This window comes from Brienomyrus brachyistius, chromosome 1 (assembly GCF_023856365.1).
Source record: "Brienomyrus brachyistius isolate T26 chromosome 1, BBRACH_0.4, whole genome shotgun sequence".
In the NCBI taxonomy this organism is placed as follows: Eukaryota; Metazoa; Chordata; class Actinopteri; order Osteoglossiformes; family Mormyridae; genus Brienomyrus; species Brienomyrus brachyistius.
The window spans coordinates 24,188,070-24,203,915 of NC_064533.1; the positions used below are offsets into that span (position 1 = coordinate 24,188,070).

Genomic DNA, 15,846 nt, shown 5'->3' on the forward strand with positions numbered 1-15,846 from the left:
AGCAGACCTCATCCGTTATAGACGATATTCCGTTATAAGCGAGTCCACTATAGCGGGATTTTACTGTATAGCCTAGCAGTATGTGGTAGGTGTCAAGTCAAGGCAAACAAGCTTCGTTCAGTATGGAAACATGGAAATATGAATTTCATGTGACCAGTGATTTCACAGTTATGTTAATTGGATAAACCTTTGTTTGCAGGCTTGTGTTATTGCTCATTTTTAATTGTGTCACATTTATAAATATAGGGCCATGAGTACCCCATTTTAATAGTCATGGTTTCTTCTTGCCATTCCATATTAAGCGTAGTATCGTTTGTACAACCCTGTTTACAAAAAAGTGGGATGTCGTGTAAAATGTAAATAAAAACAGAATGCAATGATTTACAAATCTTATAAACAGTAAGTTGAAAATAGAACAAAGACAACAAATGAACTGAGTAATTTTATTGTTTTATGACAAATATGTGCTCAATTTGAAGTTGATGCCAGCAACATTTTTTAAAAGTTGGGACAGGGGCAGGGGCGGCATGGTGGTGCAGTGGTTAGCACTGTCGCCTCACACCTCTGGGACCCGGGTTCGAGTCTCCGCCTGGGTCACATGTGTGCGGAGTTTGCATGTTCTCCCCGTGTCGTCGTGGGGTTTCCTCCGGGTACTCCGGTTTCCCCCCCACAGTCCAAAAACATGCTGAGGCTAATTGGAGTTGCTGAATTGCCCATAGGTGTGCATGTGTGAGTGAATGGTGTGTGAGTGTGCCCTGCGATGGGCTGGCCCCCCATCCTGGGTTGTTCCCTGCCTCGTGCCCATTGATTCCAGGATAGGCTCCGGACCCCCCGCGACCCCATAGGATAAGCAGTTTGGAAAATGGATGGATGGATGGGACAGGGGCATGTTTACCGCTGTGCGGCATCAGCTTTTGCCAACACGACTGATACCGAGGAGACCATTTGCTGGACCTCTGAAAGTGAAATGTTGTCCCATTCTTGCCTAATATAGGATTCCAGCAGCTCAACAGTTCAGGGTCATCATTTTTGTTTTATGATGCACCAAATGTTTTCAATGGGTGAAAAGGCCTGAACTGCAGGCAGCCCAGTCTGGCACCTGGACTCTTCTACTACGGAGCCATGCTGTTCCCCTGAATGTGGTTTGGTGTCTTGGTGAAATACACAAGGCCTTCCCTGAATGGCAGCACAAATTGCTCCAAAACCTGTGTATGTCATTCAGAATTAATGGTGCCTTCCCAGATGTGCAAGCTACCCAAGCCATGGGCACTAATGCATCCCCATATCATCACAGATGCTGGCTTTTGAACTGTCCGCTGATAACAAGCTGGATGGTCCTTCTCTTTAGCCCAGAGGATGTCGGGTCCATGATTTCCACAAAGAATTTGAAATTTGGATTCATCAAACCACAGGACAGTTTCCATTTTCCCTCAGTCCATCTTAAATGATCTCGAGCCCAGAGAGATTGGTGGTGTTTGTGGATCATGTTTAGATACAGTTTCTTCTTTGCATGGCAGAGTTTTATCTTGTATTTGTGGATGCAGCAAAAGCAAAAATTCTTTGCAATATTACATTTAGGAACATTATTCTTAAATTGTTGCGCTATTTGCCCACAAAGTCTTTCACAGAGTGGTGAACCTCTCCCCATCTTCACTGCACAGAGTGGTGAACCTCTCCCCATCTTCACTGCACAGAGTGGTGAACCTCTCCCCATCTTCACTGCACAGAGTGATGAACCTCTCCCCATCTTCACTGCACAGAGTGGTGAACCTCTCCCCATCTTCACTGCACAGAGACTCTGCCCATCTGGGGGTCTTTTTATAGCCAATCATCTTACTGACCTGTTGCGAATTAACCTAATTAGTTACAGATATTCAGCCAGGTCTTTTGTTTAATCATTACACAACGTTTCCAGTATTTTGTTGCCCTCACTGGCATCCAATTCAAATTGACTATTTATTTGTGATAAAACAATAAAACTTTCAGTTTGAACATTTGATATGTTGTCTTTGTTCTATTTTCAGTCAAATATGAGTTCATATTACTTGCAAATCATTGCATTCTGTTTTTATTTGCATTTGATTTCTTTGGAAACGGGGTTGTAATAATGATTCTGAAAACAAGTGGAACGTAATTGATTAAGCCAGCTGTGTTGTTTCTACGCTACTCAACATTGGTTCCTCGGTATCTTATCACTTAGCAAGATCTGACGGATAAATATCACATTGTTGGCCTAGTCCTACTACAGTCCACAGGGCCACCATAATCTAAAAAGGATGTTTGCAAGCAATCTATGAATTATAGTGAGCCTTCTTACTTCATTGCCAAAGTTGGGTAAATCAGATCCAGAGAGTATAAGTCCAGACCAGGATTTTGTTTCAACCAACCAGTAGAGTACTCTGTGACTGCGACTCTTTATGCTCAACTGCTTGGTTGAAACAAAATCTTGGTCTGGATTTGTACTCTCTGGACCTGAATTACCCAGCTCTGTTCCTTGTTAATATAATAACCAGAACACCACTGCTTATACTTGGGTTTAATTCTCTTTTATGGGATCAGGGAGAGACCAGACATCTAAGAATGAAGGGCAAGTTACAAAAACTAAAAAGGTAGGAGTTTAAAAGTGTGAAGTATTCTAAGATATTTCTGCTTCTTATAAATTTTGTGTGTTTGAAAAGCTCAGCACAACCAGTGTTGCCAGACATACGATAATTATCGTATTTGTACGATAATTGTACCCTCTATACGATGTACGATCAATAATTCAAAAAATCCCATAATGTACGATAATTTTACCCAATGAAAGTTATTTCATTAGCACGATAAGGTACAGATCTGTTTTCATCCGGCTGCGCAGACATACTGTAATTGGCTTGTTTATGTACAGTAGTAGCACGTGCCTTTACAGCCAATCAATGCACAACGTAACACGTGGTGACGCACAAAGTAAACTGATGAGCGGTTTAAGCACAGATTTGCATGGCGAAGTTGCAGTTACGGAAGACACAAAGAATGAGCACACGCAACATCGCCATCAGACCTACAGAAATGAATGGGAGAAAGACCCTAGTTTCACTGTGCTAGAGGTGCTGTTCTGCCCAGAGGTGGTTTTTACAAATGTTCTGTAGGTAAAAGTTGCATTATACACTATAATATTCACAGTCTATGATAATATGTGTTATTGAAGCAGATTTTCTGAGCAACGTCAGAATGGAAATTGCGTGTGTACGATAATTTTTCTCAGAATACGATAATTTTAAGATGCTGGTGCGATACTTCAACATTTAAGATCTGGCCACACTGAGCACCACTGAACTATGGGGGGAAGTCACAAACTCCTTCAACAGGGAAAACTAAAGAGTAAACATTTTAATCAATGTGACCAATGAGCTCCACATCTTATGCTGGTCTCTTAGCCTCCATTTGCCATTTTAATGCCCCTAAATCTTTCTTATTGGCTTTTTTATAAACTTTTATCCATCCTTCTGCACTGGGGCCTGTATCATGAAGTGAGATTTGTTGGTTAGCTACATAACCTATTAGATTTAAGGTACCCCAGTTTGGACTTTATCTTTGTTCACTTACATTTAGCCCAGACTACCTTAAATCTGAGAAGTTATTTTGCTGACAAAATTCTGCTTCATAAAACAGGACCCTGATATACAAAAACTTGTTTTCATTTGTTTTCTCATGATAATCAACACAAAACACATCACAGATTCCAAGAAAGAGTTTCCTGTAAGCCACTAGAAAACATTATAATGACGATGATACACAGCTTTCGAAAATTATCAGCATAATAGTTTTAATACACAGCTCCACAATTTAAAGCAATGCCCTGTCAGTATGCTGTATACAAAACATACCATTATAATAATGTATCTGAAAAGGCACTTTATTCGGTGATAAAAGGAAAGAGAAAGAAATTATGTTTTGCATAGCTAAAATAACACAACTGAAAATAATTCTGCATTATCCCTTTCTTCTCTCTTTTTGTACGGTTTTTATTTTTTTTTGTAAATATAAAATGATTGCATACATTTGAAAAAATGTCTTTGATAAAATAACATATCTAGTTGTTTTTAATTCTGCACTCCTCCAAATTAGAAATATAAAGTTAGTGTTTTCCGTGCGTTGGGACTTTCCAGCAGTAGTTCATGGGAATGGGATTCCAAACACTGCGTTCTTGCGAGGGCAGTCAGCGGGAATGAGGCGCCGCTCCCGTCTCCCGCCACTGGACCTGAGGTGGCAGTGTGGAAATGGGATTCCGAACACTGCGTTCTTGCGAGGGCAGTCAGCGGGAATGAGGCTCCGCTCCCATCCCCTGCCGCTGGACCTGAGGTGGGGGTGTGGAAATGGGCTGTGCTACCTGCCCCTCAGGCTTCTGAGAGCACTGCACACATCTTCTTCCACACTCAGGGCCTCGAAGACTGGGATCAGGTCCAGGAGCTCCGTGTCTGTCATGTCGTCGAACCACGACTGAACCGCGACCTGAAGCAGCAGGACAGTACTGTATGGTCAGCACAGCATGTGTGAGATGTACTCTGACAGAGCCCGTTTAAATACCCAGTCTGTGACAACAGCTTTTCACACGTTATTAAGTCAGGTGTAAATTTTCTATCTACATTTTCAATAATATCTCTACCACGAATAAAAAAATGAGTCTCCCTGAACTCGTCAGGAACAGTAACTCTGTCTTGCCTATGGGGGGTGTCAACATCGGAAACTTACCCCCCACCCCCATGACACCCCCCGGCTGAAGCTGCGACTTGGGCTGCTTTTGATTAAGCTGCGTAAGAGCTGTCGCGCGACTGTCTGACACATCGCTGCCTAAGTAAAGGATGAGAGATGAGAAGCCGACAATCCCAAAGTCTCTCTTGCAGAAAAGATGATAATCCATTAGACCTTCTTATTGCGCTAATAAGATTTGTAGATGTTATCTGCTGCTCTAGCAGTAGGAAACAGCAAAATCATGCAGACCTCTTCAGGGTTTGTTTTCACAACACACTACTTCGAAAGGTTTGTTACTGCCAAACTGGCAATGCGAACGCTTTAAAAGGTCCGACTCAGCAATCCGACTCTTTAATCCCAATAAAACTCTGTACTAATAATTCTTAAAAAGTGACACCTTAGCCCAGGTTGCAAAAGCAGCTGAATAATTATTTACGTTTGTGTCATACAGGGTTGACTTTTAGGGAAATGATATTCAGTTTGTTTTGGTTCCGTTTAAAATGAAGGCTTTGTGTGCCCTGGGGGAAGGAAGAAAAAGCACTGGATTCTGGCTCACTGTGCAAGTATTTTACATTTAAAACATAATCATTTTAGCTAGAGAGCATTTTCAATGGGATTTGGTGCAATAGGGTGACAGTTAATGGCCCAAAATGAAGTGCCCAGTTTGCTAGTGATTTTCCTAAAACGTTAACACAGCTAAGGATTGCATGCTGTATGTAACCAGATATTTAGCGTCCTAGAATCGAATGAAGACATAACTTCCATTCACGGTTGTTTATTTAGGCCTATATTAGATTGATTAGGCTAGCTGATGCATAATTTTTCTTCAAAATCTAAGTATTCTCTATGCACAAATGTAAGCCTATGGAAATAGAAGAAAACATTCAAAGGACAATCAAATTGGGGGGGGGTTAGGACAAATACACAGGACTTACTGCATTTTCAGGGTGGAAGATGTAGGAAGCCGGTGAGTTGTCTACTATAATGACACTACTGAGTTCCCTTCCTAAGCGACTGAGGTCCTTCACATAGTTGCCGCGGTGAAAGACGCAGGACTCTCGGAACAGCCGAGCCCGGAACACGCCCCACTTATCCAACAGGTCTGCTACTGGATCTGCGTACTGAAGCAGAGCGTGACAGGATGACCTGGGTTACAGGCAATGAAATCTGATCAAAACTGTACCTCCAGAAAAAAATACTACTATAAAAACAACTATAGCTGTATTTGTTTTATCTACAGCTCACATCCATAACCACTATTGCAGGGATAAGAAACACTATTACTCTGTTGAACAGGCTTCACAGATCAGGTTTCAGCTGTCTGACTGCAGTGAGTGGGAACTCTGGTTTCTTTTCACAGCCCAAACACATACAGTTGGGCAAATTTTTCATCTCAAAATAGATCATAAAGTTTGTGTGCCCAGCAATGGACTGGCATCCCACCCTAGATGAGCTGCATACCTGCGCTGCCTGGGATATGCTCCAGGAACCCTGTGACCCTGTGCCCTGTGCTGCCTGGGATATGCTCCATGAACCCTATGACCCTGTGCCCTGTGCTGCCTGAGATATGCTCCATGAACCCCATGACCCTGTGCTCTGTGCTGCCTGGGATATGCTCCATGAACCCCGTGACCCTGTGCTGCCTGGGATATGCTCCATGAACCCTGTGACCCTGTGTCCTGTGCTACCTGGGATATGCTCCATGAACCCTATGACCCTGTGCCCTATGCTGCCTGTAGTTATGCTCCATAAACCCCATGACCCTGTGCCCTGTGCTGCCTGGGATATGCTCCATGAACCCCATGACCCTGTGCTGCCTGGGATATGCTCCATGAACCCCGTGACCCTGTGCCCTGTGCTGCCTAGGATATGCTCCAGGAACCTCGTAACTCTGTGCCCTGTGCAGATAACCATTCGTGGAAGATCGATGGCTTTATCGTTTTATAATAGCGTAGTCAATGACAAAACCCTCACAGGAAATCGGATAGTGTCCCTCTGACTTGTGATTTGGAGTTTATTTAGACTTCTGTGGATAGGGGCAGGTCCTGAATTTAGGATTATAGAGACCGGGTGTCCTCAGACTGGGGCAACAACAGGTGAGTGGTCACGCCCATCACAAAGATAGAGAAAAAGAAAACTGAGGAGAATATGACACCAAACAGGAAGGTTGGAGTTTCAGTGCAGTGACAAAGTACTTTGCTAATTCCTGCTTTTGCTTATCCGTAGCACTTGATTGTGTGATCGCCAAACAAATTTAACAAAATACAATGGACAACCAGAGTAAACACAAAATACAGATTTAAACTGACCATTTGACTTACTGAAGGAAAGTATTTCACCATCACCCATATGACAAAGTCATTACCACCTAAACTTAATATTTAGTTGTGTATTTAGCAGCGACAACTGCAATCAAACGCTTGCAGTAAGAGTAGATCAGTCATTGGCTTTGCTGTGGAGAAATTTTGGCCCACTCTTCTCTACAGAATTGTTGTAATTCAGCTACACTGGAGGGTTTTTGATTAAGAACTGCCCATTGTAGGTTCTGCATCAACATCTCAATGGGATTGAATTCCGCACTTTGTCTAGCAGGACCCTCCAAAACCGTGCACTCAGAGGTGAACTTGCATGTTCAGATCGGTGTCCTGCTGCATAACCCAAGTTGTGCTTGAGCTGCAGGCCACAGACTGATATCTGGACATTGTCCTTCAGTACTTCCTGGTAGGCAGCTGAATCGCCCAGGTCCCAAAGCAGAAAAGCATCCCCACACCATCGCACCATGTCTGGCTGTGGGTGTGATGTTCTTTGTGAGGAAAGCTGTGTTAGCTTTATGCCAGATGTAGCAGGATCCATACCTTCCAAATAATTCCACTTTTGACTCATTAATCTATAGAACATTCAAAACATTGTGTGTGGCTCAGTGAGCTAAGCCTCTGTTCCTGTGATCAGAAGGTTGCTGGTTTGAGCGCAGCCTCATGATGTCCGTGGGTCCTTGAGCAAGGCCCTTAATTCCTATCTCCCTGAGTCCTGCTATAGGTGGCTGCCTTTTGCAGCCAACTTGCTCTCACATACAGATAGCAGGTTAGGGGGAGGCATAAAGAAAATTTCCCCATGGCAATCAATAAAGGATCAACTATTATTCTCACAAAAGTGTTGAGAGTAATAAATTGTTTTTCTGGCAGGTGTTAGAGGAGCCTTCATGATCCTCTTGTTTGGCAGTGGATTCTGCCTTGCAGCTCTCTCATGGGCGCCATTTATTTCCCCTGAATCATTCTAACCATGGAATCATGAACACAGACATTAACCGACATGACAGAGGTCTGCAGTTCCTTAGATGTTCATCTGGGGCCTGCTGTAGCTTCCCTCATGAGTCTTATATGCATTCTTGGAGAAATTCTGCAAGGTCGGCCACTGCGGGGCGGATTTGCCCCTGTTCCAAGTTTTTCTGTTTGGAGACGATGGCTCTCATGGTAGTGTGTTGGGGCCTAACAGTCTTGGAAAGTACTTTCTTTCCCTTTTCTGACTGATATATTTCACTACAATTCTTTCTCAGGTTTACAGTAGGTTCTTTTGACTGAGGCATGGTGTGCTGCTTCTAGAGACCCACAAAACTCTACATTGCTAGAATGAGTCTATTTGAGTCATGGGTACGTTCAACAGGGCAGGCAGCAATCATGCTTGGGTGAGTCTCGTTGAATTTAGCCAATTATAATTTAGATTTGATTCATTGGTTGATTTAGTCGCTGAGGTGGTTGTTAGAGAAATATGTACTTTTTTATTGTCATTTTGCTAGATGCCATTTCTTAGAAATTACACCCTGCAGCAGCTGATCTTAATTTAGCAATAACCCTTCTTAAGAACTGTCGCTTGAATATTTCCACCCCATACATGGTGATAAACAATGTTGAATGTTATTTGCATATCTTGTTTGTGTACCTCCATAAAAGACACTGCGAGGGGAGTTCCTCTTTCGAAGTTGGCTGAGTTCGACTGAGAGGCGGACACCTCGAGGTCAGGACTGGGCTTCCCATGCAGCAAGTAAAAAGTCATCACAGCTGTCTGTGTTGTTCTGTGTTCAGAGACTGGTTAGTTTCCAGCATATCTTCAGAAGAAGATAACCCTAACAGTGGTAATTACTCTGTCAGATGGGTGATATTGGTGCTGGTGAATTTTTTTTCCTTCCTATCTTGTCCTTTGTATTACACTAATTTTGTTTGGAGATGAGACACAGTAGAAGGAATCAGAAATACTTTGGCATGGCATTGTACCTGGATGCCATTCTGGGGTGGGTATTTGGGCATGTTGGGTGGGCTCAAGTGTTCGAATTGTCAGAGGGATTGGGGAGTTCCCTGGTCTGCATTTGTCGACCTGGGGGGTGCAACAATACTAAATATTAAGATTCTTTTCCCATAAACATGACCCTGACAATGCATCGTCTGTGAGCATGTGACCCAGCTGATTGGGACGCACCTTGGCTAGGCTGGCCGTGAAGAGCACGCACTCGAAGAGCTCACCCATCTTCTGCAGGTACTGATCCACGTGTGGCCGCTTCAGCACGTAGACCTGCAACGGGAGAAAGGCTGGAGGACGCTGTGAGGTGATGCGGCGCAGCCTAAAGTTGGTGAGTATTCTGTAATAACTGTAAGAGGTCAGGACAAGCCCAGAAAATGGCAGCAGCCACTTCAGGGTGCACAAATCTGATCTTATTCCTTTTTACCGCTCTGCTCCTTTTCTTCACTCCGAAGCCTGTGACTGCCCCCGAGTGCAAGTAATCAAGCATAGGCCAACCTGAGCACACGGAGCCTATCCTGGATTACTTGAACCTGGTCACAGCCTTTCTGCTTTTTCCTCATTGGCCACTGGAGGGCGTTTCAGATAAGCGGAAGAATAGTCCTCTTCCACCTATGAAGAGATCTTCTGCTCCTTGGCCTACAGGTTTGACAGTTCAAGCTGCTGTCCGCTCCTTGTTGAAGATCAACATCTGATGTGACAATAGATAGGTAATCCATAGTAGGACATGATAAAAGTTACTCCTACAACAGCCATGTCACAATATCCTAATAGCAAAGGGTATTTAAGGTAAATAAACCCAAATACACTTGATGTGCTGTTTGGCTCGAAGTGCTACAGACATAAACCATTCAAGCAAAACAGGCAGGGACCTGTGGGATTTTGCCTCTACATCATCCATATGTTTGCTGTTGACAGTTACTGAGAGGTTATCACACAGCAAAATGTTACATGCTTATCAGAAAGGCCTGCAAAGACACCAAAGGACTGAGGGTGGAAAGGGAAAACAAATAAAAAATGATTTTCATGAAACTGAGAAAAATAGGAGCCGCTGAATCCATCTCAGCCCATCCTTCCGGCACCTTCTATGGAAAGTTTTCAGCACCATACCTGGTGAACCGTGCCATCGATCTCCACAGGGACGATGAAATCGGCATTGCTAATAGGCTGCAAACAAAAAAAAAAATCAAGTCTGATAAATTAATGTCCTTGCCCTATTGTTGACCGTCTCACCCAACATGCACATTCCAGACTTCTCATCTTAATGACAAACATCCCCCCCCCCCCCCCCGCCGAACTAGTGAGCTCACCATTTCACTGACCTCCACACCACACTACTCATTTTACTGGCAAACCTGCTGGCCTGAACCTCAACACAGCTTCACCTCGGTGCCACTTCAGCAGAAAGAGGGCGATCAGGGCAGTATTAAGGTGTGTTAAGAAATAAAGAGTTCCAGAAAGTTCAAGGGCAGGCAATGCTCTGATTTTCTATGGTAAACAGAAACAAGGCTTCAGGTTTTTCAGCATCCTACCTGGGTGAGTGCTGAGCTTTTGGCAGAAGTTAGCAGTGCGCAGGTATTAAAAATACATTTCACCCAGTGAGCTTGCACCCTGGTAACTATGGCAACCTCTTCTTGATCATACAACCACTGCACAAAATTTTTATAAATAATACATGCATTTTAAACATTTATCTGCTTTAGACAAATTATTTCAGCCAGTTGGACAGCAGAAGAAACACTACAGTCATGGTCAAAAGTTTTGAGAATGACACAAGTATTGGTTTTCATTGGTTTTCAGTCTGCTGCTTCAGTGTTTGTAGATCTTTTTGTCAGATGTTTCTATGGTTTACTGAAGTGTAGTTACAAGCATTTCATAAGTGTCAAGGGCTTTTATTGACAATTAACATGAACATTAAGTTTATGCAAAGAGTCAATATTTGCAGTATTGGCCCTTCTTTTTCAAGACCTCTGCAATTCGCCCTGACTGCTGTCAATGAAGTCCTGGGCTAAATCCTGACTGATGGCAGCCCATTCTTGCATAATCAATGTTTGGAGTTGGTCGGACTTTGTGGGTTTTTGTTTGTCCACGAGCCTCTTGAGGATTGACCACAAGTTCCCAATGGGATTAAGGTCTGAGGAGTTTCCTGGCCATGGACCCAAAATGTCTATGTTTTGTTCCCCGAGCCACATAGTTATCACTTTTGCCGTATGGTATGGTGCTCCATCAAAGGCATGTTCGTCATGTAACTGTTCTTGGACGGTTGGGAGAAGTTGTTCTTGGAGGATGTTTTGGTATCATTCTTTATTCATGGCTGTGTTCTTAGGCAAAATTGTGAGTGAGACCACTGCCTTGGCTGAGAAGCAACCCCACACATGAATGGTCTCAGGATGCTTTACTGCTGGCATGACACAGGACTGATGGTAGCGCTCACCTTTTCTTCTCAGGACAATCTTTTTTCCTGATGCCCCAAACAATCAGAAAGGAGATTAATCACAGAAAATGACTTCCAGTCCTCAGCAGAACAATCCCTGTACCTTTTGCAGAATATCAGTCTGTCCCTGATGTTTTTCTTGGAGAGAAGTGGCTTCTTTGCTGCCCTTCTTGACACCAGGCCATCCTCCAAAAGTCTTCGCCTAACTGTGCGTGCAGATGCACTCACACCTGCCTGCTGCCATTCCTAAGCAAGCTCTGCACTGGTGGTGCCCCAATCCCCCAGCTAAATTAACTTTAGGAGACAGTCCTGGTGCTCGCTGGACTTTCTTAGGCCCTGAAGCCTTCTTCACAACAATTGAATCTCTCTCCTTGAGGTTCTTGATCCGATAAATGGTTGATTTAGGTGTCATCTTACTAGCAGCAATACCCTTGCCTGAGAAGCCCTTTTTGTGCAAAGCAATGACGACTGCACATGTTTCCTTGCAGGTAACCGTGGTTATCAGAGGAAGAACAATGATTTCAAGCACCACCCTCCCTTTAAAGCTTCCGGTCTGCTATTCTAACTCAGTCAGCATGACAGACTGATCTCCAGCCTTGTCTTCATCAACAGTCTCACCTGTGTTAACGAGAGAATCACTGCAATGATGTCAGCAGGACCTTTTGTGGCAGGGCTGAAATGCAGTGGAAATGGGTTTTTTGGGACTAAGTTAATTTTCATGGCAAAGAGGGACTTTGTAATTAATTGCAATTCATCTAACCACTCTTCATAACATTCTGGAGTATATACAAACTGCCAGCATAACAACTGAGGCAGCAGAATCAATATTGTGTTATTCTCAAAACTTTTGGCCACAGCTGTATATGTGGGTACATGGCATTATGGTCACCCAACAGCAGGGGGAGCTATTGCTCTTTTAAAAAAATTTATTCTGTTTCATGACTGTAATTTACGAACAAAATACAAGAATACGGGGTCGCATTATGCCTTTCTTCAGCACAGGAGGATCACAGACATACCTCCTATAGATCTGGCTCTCAAACGGCTGAGATTTCAGGGATCTGACAAGGTCTTCACTTGTCAACATATGTGACAATGGCTCCTAAATTAATGCAGAATCTTGAAATCACGTATCTCCTTCTACTAAATCACATTAATCTGTCATTTGAATATCCCCACAGTTTAGATGTAGGTTTGATATTTAAAGAGAACTGCATTTTATTTTTGTTGAAAAACAAGGAATGCCTGGGGAATTACAAGATGTGATTCTAACCCAGCAAAATCCATCCGCCCTCTACCAAATTTACAATGTGTGCATAAGACAATGTATCCTGAACTAACCAGGACCCCAAGTTGACATCATTTCAAGTAATTATTCCGGTCACGCGCCTAAGGCCTTGGCCGCCACACGCCGGCCTTCCGGTCACGCGCCTAAGGCCCCGGCCGCCACACGCCGGCCTTCCGGTCGCGCGCCTAAGGCCCCGGCCGCCACACGCCGGCCTTCCGGTCGCTCGCCTAAGGCCCCGGCCGCCACACGCCGGCCTTCCGGTCGCTCGCCTAAGGCCCCGGCCGCCACACGCCGGCCTTCCGGTCGCTCGCCTAAGGCCCCGGCCGCCACACGCCGGCCTTCCGGTCGCTCGCCTAAGGCCCCGGCCGCCACACGCCGGCCTTCCGGTCGCTCGCCTAAGGCCCCGGCCGCCACACGCCGGCCTTCCGGTCGCTCGCCTAAGGCCCCGGCCGCCACACGCCGGCCTTCCGGTCGCTCGCCTAAGGCCCCGGCCGCCACACGCCGGCCTTCCGGTCGCGCGCCTAAGGCCCCGGCCGCCACACGCCGGCCTTCCCGTCGCTCGCCTAAGGCCCCGGCCGCCACACGCCGGCCTTCCGGCCGCTCGCCTAAGGCCCCGGCCGCCACACGCCGGCCTTCCGGCCGCTCACCTAAGGCCCCGGCCGCCACACGCCGGCCTTCCGGTCGCTCGCCTAAGGCCCCGGCCGCCACACGCCGGCCTTCCGGTCGCGCGCCTAAGGCCCCGGCCGCCACACGCCGGCCTTCCCGTCGCTCGCCTAAGGCCCCGGCCGCCACACGCCGGCCTTCCGGTCGCTCGCCTAAGGCCCCGGCCGCCACACGCCGGCCTTCCGGTCGCTCGCCTAAGGCCCCGGCCGCCACACGCCGGCCTTCCGGTCGCTCGCCTAAGGCCCCGGCCGCCACACGCCGGCCTTCCGGTCGCTCGCCTAAGGCCCCGGCCGCCACACGCCGGCCTTCCGGTCGCGCGCCTAAGGCCCCGGCCGCCACACGCCGGACTTCCGGTCACGCGCCTAAGGCCTTGGCCGCCACACGCCGGCCTTCCGGTCGCTCGCCTAAGGCCCCGGCCGCCACACGCCGGCCTTCCGGTCACGCGCCTAAGGCCCCGGTCGGGACACACGGGCCACCAGCAAAAATAAGGGGAAAAAAGCCAGTTGGGAATTAGCTCCCTGTGCAAACAATGACTTTAGCGCTGAGGCAAAGTTAATAACTTCTTAAAGTTAATCAATGAGTCCTTCTATTGAAATAGCTGCCTCACACGTCTTTCTTATGAGGGCTCTTCGTATCGCCAGATTGAACATATTCATCGAAACTTGTTTAGTGAGCGAGAAGGAGCATGTGAACACTGCATGTGAAAAGCTACCCACCTACATAAGCTGTTTACGGTTTTCATGCAGATCAGTATTACCTTAAAGGAGCTGTGCACCAATGTTTCGTCCAAGTCAATCACCACACAGTTCTTGCCGTAGTCTGATGTGTTCCTTTCAGGAAGGAGGTATTTCACTGGGGACTGGAAACATAAACAGACCAAAAATGTGGTTACGGCAGTACAAGGGAAGAAAGGGTGGTTGCTGGGATGAGTCGGTCTGATGAAAATACATGACATATACGCAGGGGAAGACATTAGGACTTGGGGTGTTCAGAAGCATGTTCTCATGAAATGGGATGACTTGACTGGTCCCAGTGGAACAGAGGACAGCGCCCAATTCAGTCTGTTTTGGAGGACTTGCTTTGGGTATCTCACTTGGATGGGTTAGTGCTGTTTCTTTAATTTAAAAGTTCCTTTTCTATCCATCTGGTAGCTGAGTGTGTTTCTTTTTTGCCTGACCAATAGAAAACCTTGAAAACATCAAGCCTGAACTCGAACATATATGAACAAGTGTCGCATGTTTCACTTAAGAGTTCATTAAAGGGTGTGTAAGACCTACTACTGCATCAATGTCTTACAATACAATGTGGGGTCAAGGTGAGGTCAGCGTGGGGTAAATTAAGGGTAACCTTACTTAACATTCTTGTATTAAAATCATAAAAACTGACTAGATGAAAATGAACTTGCAACTATGAACTCAGGAGGACCGTGTTGGCCAGTTTGGTTCTTATGAGGTCTATCAAATACTAGTTTCTTCTTAAAAACTGAAAAAAACAACAGCTGTAGTGGTTGTTATCAGCATCCGCAGGATGGTGGTTAATCTGAATTATCAGTTTGGCTAATAACTGTCTCACCCTGTCTGAGCTGACAGAGATACAATGAAAACTGATGGGTTTGCTAGGATCACGCAGGACAGTAAATTATGATGCTCTGGACGACCGTGATGGTTCTTGGAATGAATAAAAAGTTGCTTGATACATCCTTGAAATATGATGAGTTCTGTGAATTTTCTTCATTCACGGGTTCTTCCCTACCAGACTCAGAAAATAAATCTCAAGTACATTTTCCCCCTCTTAGTTACAAATTAGGGCTTCTGCAGGCTGCAGAGTCTTCAGCACATCAAGACAAATTGTGGAATTAAGCTCTGCTGACTTGAGACATTTAGTCTGGTGGAAACATGGGATAAATTGCATAAATCATAATTACAGTTCATTTCTTCTGTCTGCTGCATCTCCAAAAAAACTACTACATACCATTTATCACCTTTTATGTAAGGTAATTTTTTTCCCTGCTAATCATCTGTCCAGTTACAATCCAGGTCAATGTTTACTTTTGAAGGATCCCCTATCCATCCATCCATCCATCCGTCTGTCTGTCCATCCAATCATCCATCCATGCTTCAATAACTTGCAGTACAGGGTTGTGGCCCCAGTAGACACTTGGCATGGGACAGAGGACACCCTGGTTAGCATGCAAGTCTATCGCAAGACACACACTCATACATACAATCAAGCATTGTGGCCAATTCAGAGGCACCAATTAAATTAAATATATCTTTTGGACACTGCATTATCTGGAGAGGAGTGGAATTTATGAACATGGAAACTCCACACCTACAAAGCAGAGGGTGGGAATCAGATGGTTGCTGGTTCAAATCCCATGGTTTGCAGAAGTAGTTTACTGGTCCTTAATCCCACTTGCTCCAGGGCAGTGTTTCTCAAC

The 15,846-nt window shown here is 45.4% G+C and overlaps 1 protein-coding gene across 3 annotated transcripts in view; it reads right to left on the reverse strand.

The window, feature by feature from the left end:
* Positions 1 to 3,354: 3,354 nt before the first annotated feature.
* LOC125704951 (CTD small phosphatase-like protein) overlaps positions 3,355 to 15,846 on the reverse strand; it is a 42,952-nt gene continuing 30,460 nt past the window's right edge. For 2 of the 3 annotated variants that reach the window (XM_048971144.1, XM_048971136.1), the window contains 5 exons: positions 14,164 to 14,265; positions 10,132 to 10,188; positions 9,202 to 9,294; positions 5,667 to 5,852; positions 3,355 to 4,491 (listed from right to left, as the gene is read on the reverse strand). In XM_048971144.1, the coding sequence (XP_048827101.1) occupies positions 4,366 to 4,491; positions 5,667 to 5,852; positions 9,202 to 9,294; positions 10,132 to 10,188; positions 14,164 to 14,265 (564 nt within the window). In that variant the 3' untranslated portion in view covers positions 3,355 to 4,365. Of the gene's footprint in view, positions 4,492 to 5,666; positions 5,853 to 8,999; positions 9,100 to 9,201; positions 9,295 to 10,131; positions 10,189 to 14,163; positions 14,266 to 15,846 lie in introns of those variants that run through there. The other variant, XM_048971155.1, reaches the window with a different exon arrangement.